Raw genomic sequence first — 20,787 nt, 5'->3', positions numbered from 1 at the left:
GTATGGCCACAATCTGACGTAGCCATAAGCTCGTGACTTTCGAACCTGACTACTCGTATTAGCTGCACATAATTCATGACGTTAGTAAGATGACAACTCCTAAAATCTCGCACGATAATCCTTTGATTTCTATTGCATAAGTCCTCATGCATAAAACCCATCACACCTGGCTCACACATGTGTCCATATCATCCATTTTGGGTATCATAACATCCTATCTTTGACTCATCGCACCCACGACCATTCCTCCTCATGATTTGTTCCCCAAACCCCCAAGCACCCTTCTTGTTCCCTCAACAATCAACCCGTGCTCAACCGCATGAATCCTCTCCTCTAGACCATCCAGTGTCTCTCCCTCTTTCAATTCTACCTCTTGTGTAACGATCGCGTCTCCAGCATCAACTTCCGCAATGACCTCATGTATCATAACGCCAGTTCTCTTCAACCTGTCCTCTTTACCCGCCGTCCACGCACGCTCGATTGCTTTCGCACCAGCAAACTCCCCCGGCAGAGCGGGATGTAGGTTTATTATCTTGATACCGGCTTCGGCAATGGGTGAAAGGAAGGCAGTGGTGACGATGTGCATCCAACCTGCGCAAACGATAAGGTCAGGGCGTGGGTGTTGCCCATGTAGAATGATTTTTGCAAGATCGCCGTCGTACTTCTCGCGGGCCTTGTCGTCTGTGTGTTTCTTTTTGTAGGAAACGAGATTGTGATAGGTTGTTGGTATCGAGGCTTTGTCGGCGCGTTCGAGACCGTATGCTGCTTTGCGACTGCGGGTATATTAGGCTTTTTATCGAGGAATCTTGCTTAGAGGCCGACATACTTTGATATAACATGTGTTATGCGCGTGTTAGGGAGGGCGCCGGATGCACATGCGTCAATGAGGGCTTGGAGGTTTGAGCCATTGCCTGAGATTAGGACAGTGAGGTTGAATTGACGATCTGGCATCGTGTATATGAATTATCCGAAGACTTTACGAGAAAAGCTGGGTGACTGTGTTTGCGCTGCGTCGATGCGGTTCAGGCTCGACGTTCAGATTCCAAAATTTGGGCGTGGGGTAGCTCTGCCCCGCGCGGAGATTAACCTTTAATCGCCGTAGAAATAGCATCGTTACCCAGCCGAGTATCAATTACGCGTCTTTGGTAATGGCGCGAGAACATTTCGTGGATTGGGTATACTGCCTAAACTATAACTACCAATGAGACCTCAGGGCAAGGCTTCGACACCGATTACGATCTTCGAGACACCCTGATCAACCAGGAAAGCCGCCGCCCTCATCTGGATACCTCGGACACCGTCACAGCCTTTTATTCTACGATCGCATCCTCTTTGAGCTAGCAACTGACACTTCATCCATGTCTTCCCACTCGTCATCCTCGTCGTCTTCAACCACAACCGCTCTCTTCCTCTTGCTTCTTGCACCCACTGCGGGAGCAGACGTTTCGTCAGCAGCAAGATTTTGGCGCTTCTCCAACCCCTCCAGACGCTCCTCGAACTCCTCCTGCTGCGAGTCGACTGCAGACTCCAGCTTCTCCACGCGCTCTGCGACATCCTCCATCTGGTCCAGCGCGTCTGCATTCTGGCTGTAGATTCGATGCTTAAGGGCCAACCGCCAGAAGTAGTATTTTCTATCGTTCTCGTTGGTAGACTTCGCTTTCCTTGTGATTCGTGCACGGTTTCGATTGTTTGGCGGAATTGTTGATAACAAATGAAGCTCGACCATCCTGTAGAACTGTCTGCTCACAATCTTAGTGCTCTTTCGAAGCTCCTCAAGGTCTTTGCCGTTCCCGAGGATTTGGTCCCGCGGAATCGGTGAATTCTTTCTCAACGACTCTTGGGAAAGATTTGAGGCGATTGACAGGTCCTTGAAGGCGGAAAGTTTACGAAGGTATGTGATATCACTGTAATCTCGCATGGCATCGAAAGCCTCGCTTGGATCCTCAATCGGAATCTCGTAGATGAAGGGCTTATTCACCAACTCGTGGAAGATGGTATCGTACAAGCGGCTTCCGAGCGATTGGCCTTGATATGGAGGGAGGATGAGGAATTGAGAAATGCGTTCCCTCGACGGCGTCTCGAGAAGATCAAGCTTGTCGGTAAAGAGGAAAGTCTCGGGATCTTGAGTCAGACGAGGCGGTGTATATTTCCCAGCGTCACCGTTACTGCTTTCGGCTGGAGATGGCAGCTGCTTCGTAGCACGCGCAATCTCGAAGGTGGGAAAGACCCAAGCGCGATACGATGTAGAGAAACCGGCGAGCGTGTATGGGGAAAGCGATGCGTCTGACAGAGGTGTCACATCGTACAGAAGGTACAGTGACCAACGATCAAGCGTTTCCTCGTCCTCCAAGCCCTCTAATGTCGCGCCGTCGATGAATAGCAGGTTGAGGATCTTCATATTCGTCCAGATGCGTCGAGCGTCGGGATCAGTCATTGGAGCTTTCCATATCTCATACTGTTTTCCGTACAGACTGAAGGTGTTCATACGCTCTCCCGGTGGTTTCCAATCTGAAGACGTAGCGCCAGCAGCATCATCGATCGACTCGGGTAGGTACTCGCGGAACAGCTCCGGGGATAGATCAACCTGGTTCAGATCTGGGGAGATCTTCTTGAGGTCAAGCTCCTGGTCAAAGGATATCTTCAGTTTCGGGTTGAGGTCGTTTGCGCGGAAGTCAAGCTCGATGCTTGGGTTCTTGTACCCCGCGATTGTCTCGTTCTCTTCGATGACAGTGTGGGTGAAGCTTGGGTGGAAGGATTCGTCGAGGATGCGTTCTGGGCCGTTCTCGTTTGATGTGCGGTAGAGGTTGATGTGGAAGCACTCGTTGGAGTTGGTGACCCCTAGGCAATGTCAGCGAGCTATGCGCCAAAGCTGTCCATGCTGCACCTTCGCGTTGCTTATGGTGTTGGGTGCTGCAACTTACAGTCGTCCAAGTCAAGCTCCATGATGGCGGTGTTTGCTGGAATAGATGATACGCGACCGGGGTCAAGTGGATGCCAGATGTGTCGGCGACGTGGGCGGGGTGGTGAGAAGTAGTGTGTAGCAGCTAGACGGCGGACAGGCAGCGCGCAAAGTGAAGGAGCGACTAGCGCGACGGGAGACGCGTTTTAGTGTAGCACTACGTCGTTGCCGCCCCTGCTACCAAGCCTCAAGAAAGTTGCGCTATGCCACCAACTTGTCCACAACAGCCTCACAACTCCCCAACCCTCACCGCCCACACCACCACCACCTCACCCATATTGCGACGGCCGACTGCTCGAGGCATGGATAGCGTCGATTGAACCGCTTACAACCTTTTTCTCTTTTCTGTGCACTCGGCGCATTCTTTCTTGGTACATCCGCTTAGGGGACGACACTGCATACGACGACAATATGTGGGACGGATTGTTCATGCTGCTCGCTCTGAGCACCGTCATGGCTGTTGCGTATGTCTCCAACCGTTACAATGTACACGACTGAACTCTGACGTGCACAGCTCCTTCCTCGCCGGCATTCTCCCGCTCTCCTTTAACCTCTCCACCCGCCAATTGCGCATCATCACCCTGCTCGGCACCGGTGTGCTAGTAGGCACCTCGCTGATCGTCATCATACCCGAAGGCATCGAGACCATGTACAGCGCAGGAAGCAAAACACACTCGCATAGTGCGCGAAGCGTCCAAACCATCCCGTCTGTCATGAGCCTGCAAAAAGAGATACCTCACCCACCCAAGTTCCCGAGCTGGAAGAGGGCGGATCAACTGGAAACAAGCTCGCTCACTGGAGGAGCAGTCAAGGCGCCGGGCGCCGTAGACATGACTAGCGACAAAGCTGCTATTGACATGCAGCTGAAGAAGATCAAGGACAGCAAGGAGAAAGAGAAGCCAGCCGAGGATCCCCATCCGCAGAAAGGTGGAGACGACGACTCGACAGAAGGCCACAAGGAGGGACATACCCGCGTGCACGCACCCGAAGACGACGAGCCAGCTAAAGGACATGCTGAAGCCAGCCATGACGACGGACCCAGCCCACACGCATATATTGGTGTTGCACTGATACTAGGATACATTTTGATGTTCCTGGTCGAGCATCTGCCAGAAGCCATGGCCTCCGCGAAACCAAAGTACCAGCCAATGCATATCTCCTTGTCCAACCTGGCACGTGGACCGCACAACTCATCTTCGTTGAGTCTCAACGGAATGGGTATCCAGAGCGCTGCAGTAACACCCCTAGCGACACCCGGTCTCCCCCCGCCACCTACGAAGAAGACGCCAGCAGCCACCATTGGTCTGGTTGTACACGCATGCGCCGATGGAATCGCACTGGGTGCTTCCTCCACAGCCGAATCCACGTCGCTATCGCTAGTCATCTTCTTTGCGATTATGCTGCACAAAGCTCCTGCAGCGTTTGGCCTCACCTCCGTCCTTCTCAAGCAAGGGCTTTCGAAACGAAAGGCGCGGACACATCTGGCTTTCTTCAGTTTAGCGGCCCCAGCTGGCGCGTTGGCTACTTGGGCTATTGTACACATGTTTGGACGCAACCACTTGGGTGGTGATGAAGGTCTGACGTGGGCCACTGGTTGGGTGTTATGTTTTTCCGGCGGAACTTTCTTGTAAGTCCTTCATACTCTACCAAAACCCTCTCGTCTACTGATCCAACATAGGTATGTGGCCATGCACTCCATGTCCGAAGCCACAGCATCTCAGCACGCATACGAAGATCCCACAGCAAACGGCTACATGGATGCCTATCCTGGCAACAGCAGCATGTCCAAGAGCGATATAAGCATCGTAATGATCGGCATGCTACTTCCGCTTATCACCCAAATAGGGCATGCACACTCGCACGGCCACTAGAATACTCAAGGTCAGGGTTGTATTTAGCGGCGCTTGACTGAAGCGCTTTTGCGCCCATTTATGTTACTTATAGAAAAACGTTGTCGAGTTAGTTTATGTGCCATTCTGGAATGATACCAAATCTTGTTTGCCCTATACTTGATACCTTTGATAGATTCATCGTCTAGCAAATTAATAGGCAAGCTGTTCACATAGCCTCATGTCCAAATCGCCGTACTCGTGCTCTTCCTCCGTCGCCTTCAAACTCATAGTCTTGATGTTCGCCCTCTCTTGATCGCCGCCTCGCTCGACCTCGTCTCAGTCTCCCACCTCACTGTTAACGTCCTTTGCTAGCTCCTCTATGAGATCCTCACACGCGATCAACTCAAGGAGATATGAGTAGGTTCTTCTAGTGTTCGAGCCAATTTTCACACAGTGCTCTCCTCCCCACGTGATCTTCGATTTGATAAACTATCCGTCCTGGTTTACGCCTGCGTCCCAGCCCCAACCCTCTCCACACGCCTGCCGCCGCGTTATGACGCTCTCCTCAACCATGTCAGCCATGTTTCGCATAGTCTCTTGCGCTTTGGCCACAGAAAGGGTGCTGTGTATGATAGATATGGTTACGCTGGGGTCGTGGTATGCCTCACAAGCGACCATACAGAGACAATATGTATAGTAATCGGCAAAGTAGTATCTAACGATGGTCCAGGAGAGTATTGCGCGGTTGTAGCGTAACAAGAGGACCGTGTTGACCACGTCCATGCTACGGAAGAAGGGCCGTTGCTGGTCAAAAGGATCCTAGGAAGGTTGATGTGTCGTGGCTATTGTGTTAATGCGGAAGAGAAGGTGGACCTGTAGCATCTTGCTGGTGTTTGCGGATATGCAAAAATGGCTATGCGAATGGGAGGGTCGAAGTAGTTGCAGGAAATTAGGCTGTCGAAAGGTGTCGTACTCAAATTTGTCCACAGATCACTCTTGTCTCAACATTCTGGGTATCCGTGACTTCGTATCACAAACGCATCGCAGAATCGTCACTCCCTCATCATTTTTCAACCGTCGCTCACCAAGGCATAGCCTCCGCGCCGAAGTCGATCCTCCTTCCCGTGTGTCTCCTGTCCTCCCACTCCTCTTCATCATCCTCGTAATTCTGTCCTATGCCCCACCTCTTCTTCACCTTCTTAACAGCAAACCTCCCCGCCCCCCAAACTGTCGCGGCGAAAATTGTGCCCGCAATGCCCGTCGGGGCTAACACGAATCCCGCCCCACTAACAAATGTGCCAAAAGCCCCAGCACCTATCGTCGCCACCAGCGAACCAATTGCAACGTATTTCGCATACCGTACAAGCTTCCAGAAAGCGAAAATGATTCCGGAGCGCACGACACGGAGAAGTGCGCGTGTGCGGCGTGAAGACACGGCATTGGGCGCGGTTTTCGGGTCGTAGAGGTAGCGGAGGTTGCGCCGTGTCGAAGCAAGTGCCGAGCGGGATCGCGCGTCTATTTCTTGGTCGTGAACATCGGTGGATGACATTTTCAGACAGGCTGCGATCGGCCTTGGTGGTGGTGGTGGTGGTGGTAGTAGTAGTAGTAGTAGTACAGGATGGAAGTTTGCGCTGAAGTTCACTGAAGGGGTGACGTCATTGGGCATTAAGATTGAACCCCAAAAGATTACAGTTGCTACCATATATAACGTCGAATATTGGATTTGAGAGGTAGTGTCAAGGCATGATATGTTGAATATTCATACACACATTACAACGTTATGTCATCTTTCTACTCCTCATCAGCGTCATTACGATCATGGAGTAAGGTGTAGCTTGTTCCCGGAAGAAGACTTCGTACCTTCTTCTAGAAGTCTGTAGTAGATCGCGTCCAACTCATGATCATGTCTTTCTCTCAGCCATATCATATGCTCCGCACTCATTCCGATCATCTTACTGTCCCCCTCCGTTTCAAACTTTATCGTTTCTTCTTCAACGTCAGCGTTCACCTCGACCAAGTCCAACACAGCATGGAGTTCCAACCAATCCTCCTTTCCCTCCTCCACACATCCGAAAGCCTCCGAATCTGTTTCCCGTTCCCAATCCTCACGAATTTCTCTCATTCTCTCCATGTTCTGTTCCGGAATACGCCTTCCAACTGGATACGCCTTCGTGTTACAAACTGACCATTGCAGTAGACTCCACCAATTGTTTTGTCCGGTCACTGGATCTTGAAGGTCAATATCATAGCTTGTGCTAGTCATCACCTGTCTTATCTGCGCTTGTTGACCTGCTGGAGTCTGCACTACTGCATCGACATAGCGAGCGATATCCTCCCGCATAGCTCCTTCGGACACGTGCTTATATTCATCGACTGCAATGATGGATAGCCGTGTGTCTGAGACCTTGTCATCGTAGCATCGCATAGTGATCTTCATGGAGCGAGTATAAGGGGCAGGTGTGAAGACGGCAGAGGTATACACCCACGAGTGTTGTGGAATCACGTTGCCATAGCGGTTGTGTTGCAGTTTAGGCTGGACGTAGTCGTCTGGCATCCGCTCCAACGGCTCATCCGCATAAGCGATATCACAGGTACTGATAGTTGGCTTTTGCTTTGCGTGAGTCGTTAGGCGTATACTGAGATAGAGTGGTGTTGTTTCGCTAGTGCGGGGTTGAAGAGTAGTTGTCATGGTGAAAAATACGTATGGTATGCAGTTGTTGTTGTGACGAATAATAGACAAAATATGCGAAGACTGAGGCAGCTTTGGCGGTGTCATGTGTTTGGTTCAGGAGCGTCTTGGACCTTCTCACTTATGTTTGCTGTTCTGTCTATTCTCGCGGTCTATCTCTAATGCCCACTTGGCGGTCTCTGAGATCCATGTTAACCCGTGCTGTTTTCACCATCTACCTTGTTCCCTCCCTTGTTACCATTGGTATTGCTCATTATGTCCAAGCAATTCGGGCAAGTAGCTGTGTTTACCTCATTCAACCCATGTGAAGAACATGGGTATGAAATAACCGGGCTAATGGTTTACGTTGGACACAAAGTGTGATTCGTGATCATTTAGTTGTTCCGAACGACGAGAGTCGATGATACATCCATGTGGAATCTCGCGTTACTCTTACAACTCATTCACACAGCCGAGCGTGCAGAAAGTCTTCTTCCCCGATAGGCTAACACGCGGGTAAGAAATTATGAGTCCCATAGAAGCGCTTTCAACGTTCCATCCGCTTGAGCCTCTCTTCAGCAGCCCTAGCTCGCCGTTCTCTTTCCATTCTAGCTCTCGCTTCTGGCGTCAAGCCCCTCATTTCTTCCTCTCTCAAATCTGCTCCAGTCTTGACAGGTAGCGCGCCTAATGACTTGCCCTTGCCTAGCCTCTGCTCCTTTCTCCTGACCTCTTCAGCCTCGCTTTCTTTCCGTACGCGCTCGGTCTCAGCCTTCCGCCGGTCAGCCTCAGCCTTACTTTCTGCAGCTTTCTCGGTCTTTTCTTGAGCATCTCGCTTGTCAGCTTCAGCTTTGGTAATGGCTGTAGGCACTCCGGCTTTCTCCCAATCCCAAGCTGACTCTCCGAGTTCGGAACGGGCAACACGGAAGGCGTCACGGGTTACACGGTCGCCAGTCAGCGTGAAAGGGGTCCGCGCTTCGTCACTCATCAGAGTTGGATCGGCACCGGCTTTCGTCAGAAGCGCGAAGACGATAGGAGCAGAATTGAGAGATGCAGCAAGATGCAGCGGCGTTGGTGTGTGGTGGTTGGTGGGGAGAAAGTTGAAGCTTGGTGGGATGTTGTTTGTTTTGAGGTAGTTGAGAAGCGCAGGTACTTTCGAACGCTTAATCATGGGTATAATCTGTGAAGTGTGTAATGTCGCAGCCTCTTCTTCTTTTGTTGGCTTCTTAGGCTTAGGTTTTTCTGGGATTGGTGTCGCAGCAGCCGCTTCTTTTTGAGAAGAATCCAGAGCAGCAAGCGCTGCTTCATCGATAGCACTTTGCTTCACTCGAGTGAGTTCAACAAACGCACGCATCAGCTCTTTTTGAGTCGCCCGCCGTGTACTGAAGGGAAAGCCTCGATTGCGTGGGTCATTATGACGCAGAACCTGTCCTTCATACGGACCAAAAAGAGTTCTCCGGTTCGTCGCGCCGGTTGCGCGTACGAAGATCAAGTCTGCGGTATCGATCATGTTCTTCCAGCTATATAATAGCTCACGAACTTCAGCGATTAGTGCAGTCTCGTTGTAACGACGGATCGATGAACCGGCAGAGTGTGCATTGCCTTTTGCGTTGTCGTTGGCTGATTGCGAACCTCCCTGTTTTCGTCGCGTGGTGTACCTATGGAATGTCTTGTGCGCAACTACGGTCGCCGATCGCTCATCGAATCCAGTGTGATTCTTTCCTATCTTAGGTGCCAGTGCTACTATCATGGCAGCGAAGTGGCCACCTCCTATCATGCATAGAAAGTAATGTGGCCCGATATCTATGCCTGGTGGCGGGACACCGGCCTCATTCGCCTTGATCTTTGGGGGTTGCTTCGGAGAAAGCTGCTTCTTGCGTAAACTTTCCAAAACATGCGACTCCTCTTCCTGCTCTGTATTCGAAAAAATGGCGCGATACACGCCTAGTGACATGTTGTCGGGTATTGAGGGTGACGTGAACCACATCAACGGAGGCTTGCCAGGCCCTCTCTGCATCTTCCGTGAGGAAAAGTCGTCAAACTCGGGATCTGATATCTTGGCCTGCTTTTTTAATAGCGCACTAAGCGTGGATTCTTTTGCCTTCGTCCCATCTGCATCTTCGTCCTCGTCGGATTCTGATGACTCAGACCCTGATATGCTCTCGTCCAGATCTCCGATCAGTTTCTCGAACTCAGCCTCGCCTACAGGCTTCGCACCTTTTATCTTTTGCTTCAGGTTGTATCCATGTAGGTCTGATCGTACGTGATTGCGTTGGTCTGCAAGAGATGCAAAGCTGAGCCCACAGAGGTTGCACGATGTCGCTTTTGCCGGGCTGTTGCTCTCTTCTTCGGCGGTATTGGAAGAGTCGTTTGCAGTCGTCGGTATTTGAGGTGGTGTCTCTTCTATCGGGTGCTCGGGCTGGTCTTTGAGAGTGAGTGTGGCTAACAGCTCTTCGGGCAGATCAAACACTGTGGACGTTAATTCCATGCGCGCTCGGGGAGGGAGCAATGTTTTACCATAGAGAGGACGCTGTAATAGATGGTCACCTTTTTGCGCCATCTTAGATGATCAAAGTAGCGGTGACGGGTCGTATATCGAGAATAGTTTGTGAACAAGAGATGTGGAGGGGCGCGTTATAACTTGAACATGACGTACATCATAGCTGCCCTCCACGCGAGTCATAGCTTGACGCTAATATCTCACTAGCGCGCTCAGCCCTTCATTCACCCGCCACCGATTCTATGAATGGATCGCAAAGTCTCCTTTTTGATTGAAAAGAACACAGAGTAGCTGCATTGATCTTCACACGACTGATGTTGCGGTACCACGTGACTGCAACGCAATTACGCGTACTCGGCAACAGCGACTTGTACGAACACATACCCCGGCTCTACGAAGTCTAACAACTGCAGCGGATCCGGCCCTTCGATGCTGGCGGGAATGGATACGAAATCTATGCTTTGCTCCGCAAAGCACTGATGTAGCTGTGCAAAATCTGGCGGGAAATGACCCAAGAAAGGCGGCCAATCCACCACAGCGACTTTCTTCAAGGACAGCTTTGGAGAAGCGATAGTAGCGAGATGGCGCAACATCTCTGTTGGCCCCTCCCACCCTCTCGAGCCCCAGTGCTCTTGCCAGTCAATCTCAAAGCTCATGTCTTCAAGTGTGGGCGGAAGAAGGCGTACCATCTTTGCTACAAAATCGGAGGTGCATTGTATCGGGTCGTCGTCATGTGTGATCAAGCCCATATCTAGCGAACGAAGGTTTGACATGTTGGAAGCCAATCGTGCTACCTGTAGTACGTGCTCCTGACGAAGCATCTGATGGTCACCGCGGATAGAGAGGTGCTCGAGTGTTGTGCGGTTGAGAATGAAAGCTGCTGAAAGCTCGCCAAACTTCGACAGGAGACTTCGAGAATACATGCCACGCTGATCGTTGTTGATGTCCTGTTCATATGCGAAGCTCTTCAAATCTCTGCAAGCTTCGGTGAAGTATTTTAGCGTCGGCACCTCCACAACTGATCGCTTCAACACGATCTTCTCAACTTGAGATGAACCAGGGTCTAACACTGTCCTAAGCGGAATCTCGTTATCCCAAACTCGTCTGTTGTCGGTGCGCTCAGGGAGAACTAAGTCCGAAGCGATGAGGTTCCTAAGTGAAGGAAGGAGGAACAAGTATGCTATGGCCTCCACTGACAGTGGACCGTGTATATTAATGGTTCGCAAGTGCACGAACCGATCCGGGTTGTTTGCGATCCTCCTGAACCAATATTCGCCATCAGGCCAGAAGGCTCTATCTGCGATAACAAGCGTACGGAGATTCGGAGTGAACATTAGGAGTATCTCGATGAACTCGTGATCACACCGAAGCCCAGAAGAATCACGCATCAATCCGTCCTGGTGAGACGACTCTAGAAGCTTGATGCAGCTGGAGAGGACGGCTTGATTTTCCTCGGTATCGTCATGATCGTTGAAGTTGTGCCTCCATGTAATGTCCCGAATTCGGTTTGCAAGTTCCGGGCTGGATCGCAACGTACGCAGAAGTGGCCACGGACGTCGTACTAGAAGACTTTTGTACAGATGATCGACAGAAAGCGTGTACATGCGACGACTAGTCAGGCTTAGATTGCATATATCCTTAGCGTTATCGTTCGGCATGCGCTCGATGATGCTTATGACAAGTTCGTTGGGAAGAGTATCGAAGCCAGGTTTGGATGGGAGATTAGTAGCCATCTGGACTACTATGCCGTCTGAGTGGACGGTTGGTGAAGGGATACTCCGCCGTTGACGGCTTGCTACGCATTGAAGCTCTTGTCCCATTCCGCAAAAAGAAATTGACGCCAAGTACGATAACAGGGAACAGGAGCTTCCCCGCGTTGGGAGAGACGCTAATGATTTAGCGATTGTCGGACCGGTCAAGCACGTGTTAGCTGTGTCAGCCGCAACATAGTCTTGTTTGCTAGTGCTACACCAACACGCACCCAGATCCCGTACGAAACTTTGTAGATACCATCTATAAATGCTTTAGAGATCGTATACACACACTCCACTAGCCGTGATTAGACGATGGGCGGGAAAACCTGCAATGTGTCGCGAAATATTCCGTCCTTTGGATCCAAAACCAACCAGGCTCCACGTCTTCCATGACGGTAAGTGGCTCTCCATCTTCAATCTCTTCGTAGACTATGTCAAATTGCAATCCCCGGCGTTCATATACCCGCTTCAAACTGATGACTTGGTCTTGGAAAGGGAACCAGCCTGCAAGTGCTGGCCAGTCAACGATAGAGACGTGCTTCAATTTAGAGTTTGAACCAGCAATGGCTTCAGCCAAATGCCGTAAGATATCAATGAAGAATTTTAACCGTGGTTCTCCATCACGCTCGTAAGCCCACTGAATTTGTAGAGCTTCGAGTGTGTCAGGAAATGCGGCTACGATCCTAGAAGCTATAGTTGGTAGATCTTCAGATTGTGCGAGATCGAAGCCTTTGAAAGTGCTGACACTACAGGGACCGATGTTCAGAGTACGAAGCCTTGCTAGTACAGGACCAGTAACGTGGTGACAGAGCGATGTCATCTCTTCATGCGTCACTACTGACGACTCTATACGTAGATGCAAACTTTCGAGAGAGCTATCTGGACCCCAGCACAAGTTGCCAACCCACGGGAAAATGGACGGCTGCATCCCGGGATGCGATGCAAGTTCATGACACACATGCTCGTAGGTGAAACTCTTGACTTTGTTAAGTTTCCCAAGGATACCCACTGCAGACGGGACATGCAGATCTGACTCCCGTATAACCAGATGTTCAAGAGACGAACCACTCGCCAATCGTCGGTCAACGTAGTCTTCGCCGTCGCGGGTCCATGAGAACTCCCTGTCGGGTTCTTGGCGCATATCGACGACTTGTGTAAGGTCTAAGGCGTGTATGGAAGGCAGAGTCAGAAGCGGCACAATATTTCTCAGGCGTAGAGGACCGAATACGGTAATGGATCGAAGATTTTCGAAGTGAATTGGGTTGGCAGACAGGCTCTTGAACCAGTAACTGTGGTCGTCCCATTGCCATGCGTCGTGTATAGTAATTTTCTCAACCTTGGGCGTGGAGAACAAGAAGAACTCCAGATACCACCAATGAACTTCATATTCGGAAGAGAAGCCTATGAAGCGTCCAGGCAAGTCTGTGGAGAGATCTGTAGTGTCCAGAATAGCCCCAGAACTCCTCAGTATGTTGGCAACGGTATGCCTATCGCCTAGAGGTAGGCATCGACGTCGAGATGGTCGATCCCAATAGTTCTGATACCACACCACCTCCTTGACATAATTCATGAATTCATGGCGTTCGTCTGGATGCGACAGCGCTATGGTACGCAGGAACTGCTCTGGGGAGCAACCTGGAAATCTTCGATAGAGTCGATCTATCGTGAGACGACGAAAACGCGAGCTTGTCGCGTTCAAATCGCGTAACGTGAGATAGTCACGTGGATCCAGCTGATCTAGGATGAGGAGAATCAGTTCGTCAGGGAGACTATCGAGAGCGCTGACTGATACCCGTCCTGTGGTCATCGTTGCAGGCAATGTCTGAGTGCGCGTCGTGTCAAGCATGTCCCGAGGCTCTTCCCAAGATCCGATTGTTTTCCGGGAGTGGATTAGCAGCTTGGCGATCGGAGAAAGTGCACGGCGACGACGAACATCAACCACCGCTCTTCTCTGTTTGGAACCTAAATGTTTCGTTTTCAAGCCCACGTTGTAGTCGAAACATGACCGACGGAAGCCCCATGCGCAACATGTTCTGTTGACAGAGCGCTTCCGCAACACAATCCGTCCCCTCGGCTCGTTTCCCACGCCAAGCAGCTGATGCATACGCCCATGTCGGCTGGATATTACAACACTGCAGCAGAGCGGCGCAGTAATACGGCTGTAGAGCTGGAGCTAAAATATTGTTCCTCGCATACGGGTCGCCACACGCCTGCCGTCCGTCCAGTACACGACTTTGTGCCCAGCACAGATCATCTATCGGTTTGACGCTTGTTCGCCCATCGGCTGGTTGGGCAAGGTGACATAGATGATGCTGTCTGTTTCCAACTTGTGGTAAGCGCTGGAAATCCTGATCATGCTGTTCTGGTGGAGTATCTGCGTTAGTCGGTGGCCTGTCCCGCTTGTACTGCAGTCTCTTTGCGTAGGTACTTTGAGTCCGCATGTCTAGACGAGTCTCTTCGTGGCATTAATGCCCGGAGAGACGGCAAATAACTAGCCGTCACACGAGAGGTGTGAACGCTATCCATGCTCGACAAAGTCAGGTCCTGAATTCGGACGCGCTTGTTCCAGGTGCTGCATGCCTTGCATCCGCAGTGTTACCACTCCTTACGCATAAAAGGATCCCTACTTCCTCTGCAAAGCGGTTGAAGCAGTAATCAGCTCTTTCGTATCTTGAATCGGCACGATCATGCGATTCATCTTCCTACTTGCCCTTGCTGGCAGCACCATCGCGGCAAAAGCACCCGAAACTGATGCCCTAGCTAAACACGGGCTCGACCAGCTATGGCTTGACGTCGCCAAACATCCCAATAGCTACTCGACGAAATGTACCAAACGAAAAGTGGCTCGACGTCGTGAATGGTACGAGATTAACGATAGCGATTTCTATACCTTTCTCACATGATACAGGTCCAAACTCAAGCGTTCAGAGAAACTGAATTACATTGACGCTGTTCAGTGTACTGGGCAAAAGAAGGCCAGAACTCCGGCTGCTATCGCTGCGGGAGCTAAGAGTCGTTACGATGATTTTGTTGTTACTCATATCTTACTAACGCAATATACACACGGAAATATACGTTCAATTCTGCTCTCCAATGTTTCCTCAGAATGACTCATGTCTATAAGGGCAACTTTCTGTCGTGGCACCGCTACTTCATGTGGGCGTGGGAACAAACTCTGCGCAACGAATGCGGGTACAAGGGCTATCTCCCCTACTACAACTGGGCCTTGTGGGCTGATAACCCTGCTGCTTCTCCTCTCCTCGATGGCAGCGACACGAGCATCTCTGGAGATGGAGAGTACGTTCCGGGACGCAATGTCAGCTGCGTGCCTAACCCAGGCCGATGCTTTGTAGAAATTCCTCCCGGTAACGGAGGTGGGTGCGTCGCTTCTGGACCCTTCAAGAAGTAAGCACTCATCTAGGAGCAATATCTGCGTCGCCTACGTACTAACTGAATTCCAGCTGGAAGATGCATGTCGGACCTATCTCGTCTCTTGACACTACTGTACAGCCAAATCCATCCCCTGATGGTCTTGGCTACAACCCCAGGTGCATCAAGCGAGACATCAACACCCGCTCATCATCCGAGACCACCGATGCCAACGTCGCCGGACTAATCACAGGCAGTGCCAATATCTCCGCTTTCCAAAACACGCTTCAGAACCCTTCTCCAGGAATACTCCGTGTTCATCTTGGTGGTCATCAAACAATCGGCGGCGATGCTGGTAGCGATTTCTATAAGTGAGACCCCTTGTACGAATGTACATGAGATATATACTAACTTGGTATCTCCACTTTTGCAGCTCTCCGTCTGACCCGTACTTTTGGAACCACCACGCACAAATTGACCGAATTTGGTGGATTTGGCAGAATCAAAACTTGAAGGAGAGACGCTTTACTATTGCTGGCACCCTTACGTTCCAGAATGTCCCACCAACAAGAAATGCGACGCTGGATGATGTTATGACATTTGGGGAGTATCTGGGCTTCCCAAATATGACTATTAAGGAGGCTTCGAGCACGCTTGCTGGACCCTTCTGTTATATCTATGAGTAGGTACGCGGTGTAGACAATTGATCCAGTATCACAGACCCTGCAATCCAGCATCCACACACCTCTCGTGATCTTCGCAATAACCTGTCTAATGTCTCCCCCTCCACTCTCATCTCATTCCTCCACGTCTAGATCGGAAGGTAGGGTATGCTAACGTCGTTCATGAAACCAAACAGCCTACGATGTCTGATCTGCAATCAAGGGCGGCCCTATCGCTACCGAAGGTCCTACCACGTTTCTTGTCTATATCTTCCACTCTTCTCCATGCTCACCAGATAATCCTCTGCGCCTTCTCTATCCATACTGCCATGCCCTTGGAAAGCTTCAATGAGTGCTTCGCGTACAGCCTGAGGCATTTTGCCCGACGAGCCGCAAATATATAAGATGCCAGATTTGTGGAAAAGATGCGAAAATATCAGCGAAGATTGCTGACGGACAAGGTCTTGAACGTAGACTTTCTGGCGCTGTTGTGTGGTTAGCATGGGCGTCAACAGGTGGAGTTGAAGTCTTACCTGGTCTCGGGAGAATGCCGCAAAGACTTCTAACGGCACGCTGGAGGACTGGAGCTGCGCCCATTCGTCTTTGAAGAAGTAATCTGACTCGGCATTACGACAGCCAAAGAACAGTAAGTCTTTTACAGGTTCGTCATCTTCCTGCGCGTGGCCATTCTGAAGTTTCTTGTGCTCCTCGCGCCATTGTACGCGTTGGTATATTAGCGAACGCATGGGCGCTACACCTGTTCCTGGCCCAATCATAACAACCGGTCTATCGAGTTCATCTTTGCTCACACCAAGCCCGCCTCGCGAAAGCGTGACCGTGATTTCTTGTCCTGGTATGAGCGAAGCGATGTACCGCGTAGCAACACCTTGTCTTATTCTTTTAATAATTGTCTTATACTTTACTATCGCAATCAAAAGCTCGATTTTTGTTTTCTTTTCTAGCTCCGTGGTAGGGTTCATCGCACTTGCGATGCTGAACTGTCGACCGCGTAGAGTAGGAATGATACTGCACACGCGCTGCCAAGGTATCTTGACAGATTCAAACTCCTGTAAGACCTCTAAGATGCTGCGGCGTGGACGTGTGGTGTAGTCATATAGCTCGTCCAGATATTGAGGGTCCGTAAACTCAAGTAATCTTGTTTTGTGGAACTCGTCACTCGTGTAATGCGCGAGCTGGGCGAAGAACGACCTTCGGGGAATAGCGATAATATCAAGATGGTTGGTTAAAAGCTCTCTTAAGGTTATCGTACTACCTTGCTCCATATTTCGGATGGGCAGAGTGGCGTCGGAAGGTGTCGATGATGATGAAGGGACGAAGCGGAGAGGTACATCAGCCCTGGACGTCCAGCCCATACATTCGAGGAACTGAGATACATCGGAGGGAAAGTTCTTGGGGTAGATTGTAAGTACATCACCTGGGACGTATGGATGTGTCTCTGGTATTTCAAACTTGAGGTGCCGGACGTCCTGCCAATGGGCCGTCGGAGTGACTCTCTCGTTGCTTGTGATCTTAGCAGTAAGTCCGCCGGATATGTCGAGAAGGTCAGACGGAGGGGCATCAGGCGCGTCGCCGCTCAACGCAGGTACAGATTCGAGTTTTGGTGAAGATGCTACACCATCGTCTATAGTCTCGAGCAGCCATTTCGGGTCTAGCAGAACATTGTCCGGTATCGGCTCGATACCATCAGCGAGCGGATATGAGCCGAGGAGATATTGGCGGAGTTTCGTTGACCATGGTAGGAAGGAGCCATCGATGCTTTCGAATAGTCAGACATGTGCTGGTAGTCGGGATGAAGTTCGGCTGTGGGTAGAGGGATGACAAGTCGAGATGACACGAGAACCCACAAAAGAAGGCAGGATGGAAAGGAGCATCGATGATATTGACATACCCCTCTGGATGCTGCTCGTCTGACTCGCCACGATCGCATATCGGCTGCGCTCCGAGTGCCACGAGCCGGTTGTATAGCTTGCGATGCGCCCAGTTGTACTTTGGATAGGACGTGTCACCAAGACCAAAGGATGCAAATCTCATCTGCTGCAAGCATCCTGGCCGCAGTCGAGTGCTCCGGATGGCTTTCCAGAACTTCTGGCTGTTGGGTGGTAGTTCGCCCTGGCCCGTGGTGGAGATGGCGATCAAGACGACGTGATGTTGCAGCAGTTGCCTCTACCAACAGTCAACCATGGTACCTTGCACGCAGCGTCGCCGCGAACATACTAGAGTGATGGCGTTGAGCTCAGCGACCTCGGTGTCGAATCTCAATCGCTCAGCGACGCGTCCCATCTCCTCAGCCACATCCTGCGCGTTACCTGTCTCGGAGCCGTAGACGACCAGGGCGCGGCGCGGTTGCAGTGCACTCGACATGGCGGTAAACCAGCAATCAGAGTGCGGTGAGACAGACTAGCCTGGACAGGACTCGAGTGATGGGAGATTGGAATGGCAGGCCCCCCGGATCCAGTGCATGAAGAAGCGGTGCACTAGCGGACACGTCAACGGCAGGCGGGTCTTTTTCATGCTTCTAGCGGCAGTGGGCGGTGGGGCGGAAGTGAAGCTGGAGCGTCATGCAGCGCGCCAAGCTGGAGGTCTACTGTGGCGCTAGGGCGACGTGTGGCGTCGAGCTTGGCGAAGCACTGTCGTCGACGGGGCGTGCTCTCGCAACAGTGAACGAGGTGCGCGGTATGCAGGTGAGAGTGCTCGCTCGGCGGTCGCAGCCATGATGCACCTGCCTGCGCCCTCTCGAACGCCGTCCATGCTCGCCCCGGCCGCCTAGTCGCCGTTTCCCCTATCCATGCACTCATGGTAGCTGCTCACAGGCAAGTGGGCCCTTCATTGTGCGCAGGGGCCGCTTCCGTTACCGGATGCGGCCAAGCCCCATGGCTGCGCTCTTCAAAATAATCTGCCTGGGCGAGGCCTGCTCCCTTTCTCCCCCATCAAGTCAACAACAGAGACCAACCACGCACCCCATCAACCCAATCCTCTCTCAACCTTCTCCGGGCTCGTAGCTACCCACTCCACACCCCCCTCGTCAACAGTTCCACCAACAGGCGGTTCGACAATCCCATCAACCACTCAATCACCAACTACTGTTCAAGGTTACCTTTACCGGTCTACCAGGACTCCAAGTTTCCTCAACCTCTTACACGTTCGATCTCCACTCGTGTTCGTCAACCACCCAAACTTCAGCAATCATGTCCGCACCTGTCGACAGTGTCACCGCCCAGATGGCCACCACCTCCCTCACCGACAACGCTGCTCCCGCCGCCACCACCACCACCACCGCGGAGAGCACTGGCGCTCAACAACCCACCGCAGCCGAGGACGAGGCTGTGCGTGCGAGCGCCGCTGAGGGCAGGCGACTTTACATTGGAAACCTCGCGTACGCGACCACCGAGGGGGAGTTGAAGGAGTTCTTCAAGGACTACCTGGTGTAAAGTGGACCCTGTTTTCTCCGCATGACGCAAGAGGGTGAAGCTAACACGTCGCACAGCGAGTCCACGACCATCCCCACCAACCCGCGCACCTCGCGCCCCGTCGGCTATGCCTTCGTTGCCCTCTCGACCCCATCCGAGGCCGAGCGTGCCATTGCTGAGCTCAACGGCAAGGCCATCCTCGACCGCAAGGTCTCCATCCAGCTTGCCCGCACTCCCGAGGCCCACGCTGAGGGCGCCGGCAGCGGAGCCGAGGGCAACACTGGCGAGGCTCGTCGCCGTACTTCCACCCGTGGACGTGGTCGCGGTCGTGGCCGTGGCGGCCGTGCTGGACGCGGTGGACGTGCTGTAAGTGCCTTCCCACACTACAAACTGTGTGCACAAGCTAATCAAATTCCACAAGAAGGCCGATGCTGAAGGTGCCGAGCAGGTCGAGCTCTCCAACGAGGCTCCTGCCGACTCCACCCCTACAAATGTACCCGGCCAAGTTGCTCCCCTAACCGAAACTACCAACGAAGCGCTTACCGCAAAGAAGGGTGCCGACAAGTCCGCTCCCCAGGGACCCCGTGAGCGCAAGCAGCGCGGTCCTCCCGAGGATGGCGTTCCCTCCAAGACCAAGGTCATGGTTGCGAACCTGCCGTACGACCTGAAGGAGGACAGGGTAAGTTTGCATACTCCCTTCTCGCAGCGTGTGCTGACTAGTCAACCAGCTTCTTGAGATCTTCAAGGACTACTCCCCCACTCAGGCCAAGATCGCCCTCCGCCCCATCCCCCGCTTCATGGTCAAGAAGCTCCAGGCCCGCGGTGAGCCCCGCAAGGGCCGTGGTTTCGGTTTCGTTACCCTCGGCTCTGAGGAGCTCCAGCAGAAGGCTTGCTCCGAGATGAACGGCAAGGAAATTGAGGGCCGTGAGATCGCCGTTAAGGTCGCGATCGACTCCCCCGGTAAGGAGGATGATGCTCCCGACGCGCCCGCCGACGGCGAGGCTCCTCTCACCGAGACCGCTGCCACCAACGAGACTCCCGAGAAGGTCGTCGAGAACCCTCCCGCCACCTCCACTCCCGCTGCCTAGGTAGCGGCTGCTGCTTAGACGCGTATCATCCTCAGTGAGTCGCGTCAGACATTGCATTGCGCTGTGGATTTGTGTATCGATGTTTCTGGCCTATCGACATCTACCATTTACCTTGATAGAAAGATATAGGCAAGCGCCTTTAGCATCTTAGTGCGTTTCGAGTTATCGGGTTATATCCGCAAAAGTGCGAATTCGGAGTCTATCAGGTGTCTCATGGTGGACTTTTTCGGGTTCTTAACGGTTACGGAAAACTTATGTTAGCTGGTACGAGAGATGAGATATCACATGAATGAACAAACAAACAAACCCACCGTTTATACGACGGCTGATGAACATCTCTCCTCATGCTGTGGGTGTCATTCTCGAATTATGTGCAGTCTTCGCTTTACCTTCGTATGGCTCTACTGTACTCAACGATCTGCTCTCTCAATGAGAATACGCTTCGCGTCGATACAGATGACGCTGTGCACCCACTCCCAAAAGCTCGACGGCTCAGTTACGGGCCAAGATCTGCCCATACGATATGGATG

General features: G+C 52.0%; 11 protein-coding genes across 11 annotated transcripts; 3 read left to right on the top strand and 8 right to left on the bottom strand.

Annotated features, from left to right (window-relative positions):
* Nucleotides 1-95: 95 nt before the first annotated feature.
* Nucleotides 96-1,053, bottom strand: CC77DRAFT_978859 (phosphoribosylglycinamide formyltransferase). Its single transcript, XM_018536017.1, has 2 exons — nt 827-1,053; nt 96-773 (listed from the first exon to the last, which is right to left on the bottom strand). Exons 1-2 carry the CDS (start codon nt 949-951, stop codon nt 251-253), a joined length of 648 nt encoding a protein of 215 aa, XP_018391605.1. The 5' UTR covers nt 952-1,053; the 3' UTR covers nt 96-250.
* Nucleotides 1,054-1,139: 86 nt separating this feature from the next.
* Nucleotides 1,140-3,142, bottom strand: CC77DRAFT_1015504 (histone acetyltransferase type B). Its single transcript, XM_018524039.1, has 2 exons — nt 2,922-3,142; nt 1,140-2,838 (listed from the first exon to the last, which is right to left on the bottom strand). The coding sequence occupies exons 1-2, from the start codon at nt 2,941-2,943 to the stop codon at nt 1,316-1,318; spliced, it is 1,545 nt and encodes a 514-aa protein (XP_018391604.1). The 5' UTR covers nt 2,944-3,142; the 3' UTR covers nt 1,140-1,315.
* A 228-nt stretch (nt 3,143-3,370) lies between these two features.
* Nucleotides 3,371-4,653, top strand: CC77DRAFT_1045914 (Zip-domain-containing protein; the record flags this gene model as incomplete). Its single annotated transcript, XM_018527422.1, has 2 exons — nt 3,371-3,423; nt 3,474-4,653. 2 exons carry the CDS (start codon nt 3,371-3,373, stop codon nt 4,588-4,590), a joined length of 1,170 nt encoding a protein of 389 aa, XP_018391603.1. The 3' UTR covers nt 4,591-4,653.
* Nucleotides 4,654-5,872: 1,219 nt separating this feature from the next.
* CC77DRAFT_925819 (hypothetical protein) lies at nt 5,873-6,340 on the bottom strand (the record flags this gene model as incomplete). Its single annotated transcript, XM_018533882.1, has 1 exon — nt 5,873-6,340. The coding sequence occupies one exon, from the start codon at nt 6,338-6,340 to the stop codon at nt 5,873-5,875; it is 468 nt and encodes a 155-aa protein (XP_018391602.1).
* A 152-nt stretch (nt 6,341-6,492) lies between these two features.
* On the bottom strand, nt 6,493-7,548 carry CC77DRAFT_28683 (hypothetical protein). Its single transcript, XM_018531055.1, has one exon. It carries the CDS (start codon nt 7,478-7,480, stop codon nt 6,608-6,610), a length of 873 nt encoding a protein of 290 aa, XP_018391601.1. The 5' UTR covers nt 7,481-7,548; the 3' UTR covers nt 6,493-6,607.
* A 349-nt stretch (nt 7,549-7,897) lies between these two features.
* CC77DRAFT_28654 (ankyrin repeat and zinc finger domain-containing protein 1) lies at nt 7,898-10,158 on the bottom strand. Its single transcript, XM_018531049.1, has 2 exons — nt 9,974-10,158; nt 7,898-9,925 (listed from the first exon to the last, which is right to left on the bottom strand). Exons 1-2 carry the CDS (start codon nt 10,014-10,016, stop codon nt 8,007-8,009), a joined length of 1,962 nt encoding a protein of 653 aa, XP_018391600.1. The 5' UTR covers nt 10,017-10,158; the 3' UTR covers nt 7,898-8,006.
* A 142-nt stretch (nt 10,159-10,300) lies between these two features.
* Nucleotides 10,301-11,689, bottom strand: CC77DRAFT_924146 (hypothetical protein; the record flags this gene model as incomplete). The annotated part of the gene is made up of 1 exon (XM_018533789.1): nt 10,301-11,689. The coding sequence occupies one exon, from the start codon at nt 11,687-11,689 to the stop codon at nt 10,301-10,303; it is 1,389 nt and encodes a 462-aa protein (XP_018391599.1).
* Nucleotides 11,690-12,005: 316 nt separating this feature from the next.
* CC77DRAFT_924434 (hypothetical protein) lies at nt 12,006-13,517 on the bottom strand (the record flags this gene model as incomplete). Its single annotated transcript, XM_018533808.1, has 1 exon — nt 12,006-13,517. The coding sequence occupies one exon, from the start codon at nt 13,515-13,517 to the stop codon at nt 12,006-12,008; it is 1,512 nt and encodes a 503-aa protein (XP_018391598.1).
* Nucleotides 13,518-14,572: 1,055 nt separating this feature from the next.
* CC77DRAFT_28637 (Di-copper centre-containing protein) lies at nt 14,573-15,877 on the top strand. Its single transcript, XM_018531045.1, has 3 exons — nt 14,573-15,115; nt 15,172-15,450; nt 15,513-15,877. Exons 1-3 carry the CDS (start codon nt 14,817-14,819, stop codon nt 15,763-15,765), a joined length of 831 nt encoding a protein of 276 aa, XP_018391597.1. The 5' UTR covers nt 14,573-14,816; the 3' UTR covers nt 15,766-15,877.
* CC77DRAFT_1015499 (sulfite reductase flavo protein alpha-component) lies at nt 15,561-18,454 on the bottom strand. The gene is made up of 4 exons (XM_018524038.1): nt 17,977-18,454; nt 17,651-17,925; nt 16,275-17,517; nt 15,561-16,226 (listed from the first exon to the last, which is right to left on the bottom strand). The coding sequence occupies exons 1-4, from the start codon at nt 18,121-18,123 to the stop codon at nt 15,990-15,992; spliced, it is 1,902 nt and encodes a 633-aa protein (XP_018391596.1). The 5' UTR covers nt 18,124-18,454; the 3' UTR covers nt 15,561-15,989.
* Nucleotides 18,455-18,980: 526 nt separating this feature from the next.
* Nucleotides 18,981-20,257, top strand: CC77DRAFT_1027270 (RNA-binding domain-containing protein; the record flags this gene model as incomplete). The annotated part of the gene is made up of 4 exons (XM_018526361.1): nt 18,981-19,186; nt 19,247-19,535; nt 19,594-19,848; nt 19,898-20,257. The coding sequence occupies 4 exons, from the start codon at nt 18,981-18,983 to the stop codon at nt 20,255-20,257; spliced, it is 1,110 nt and encodes a 369-aa protein (XP_018391595.1).
* Nucleotides 20,258-20,787: the final 530 nt, after the last annotated feature.

The sequence above is a fragment of the Alternaria alternata genome (assembly GCF_001642055.1).
Source record: "Alternaria alternata strain SRC1lrK2f unplaced genomic scaffold CC77scaffold_1, whole genome shotgun sequence".
NCBI lineage: Eukaryota > Fungi > Ascomycota > Dothideomycetes > Pleosporales > Pleosporaceae > Alternaria > Alternaria alternata.
The sequence above is the reverse complement of the archived record's forward strand: the minus strand, read 5'-3'. Positions and strand labels throughout refer to the sequence as shown.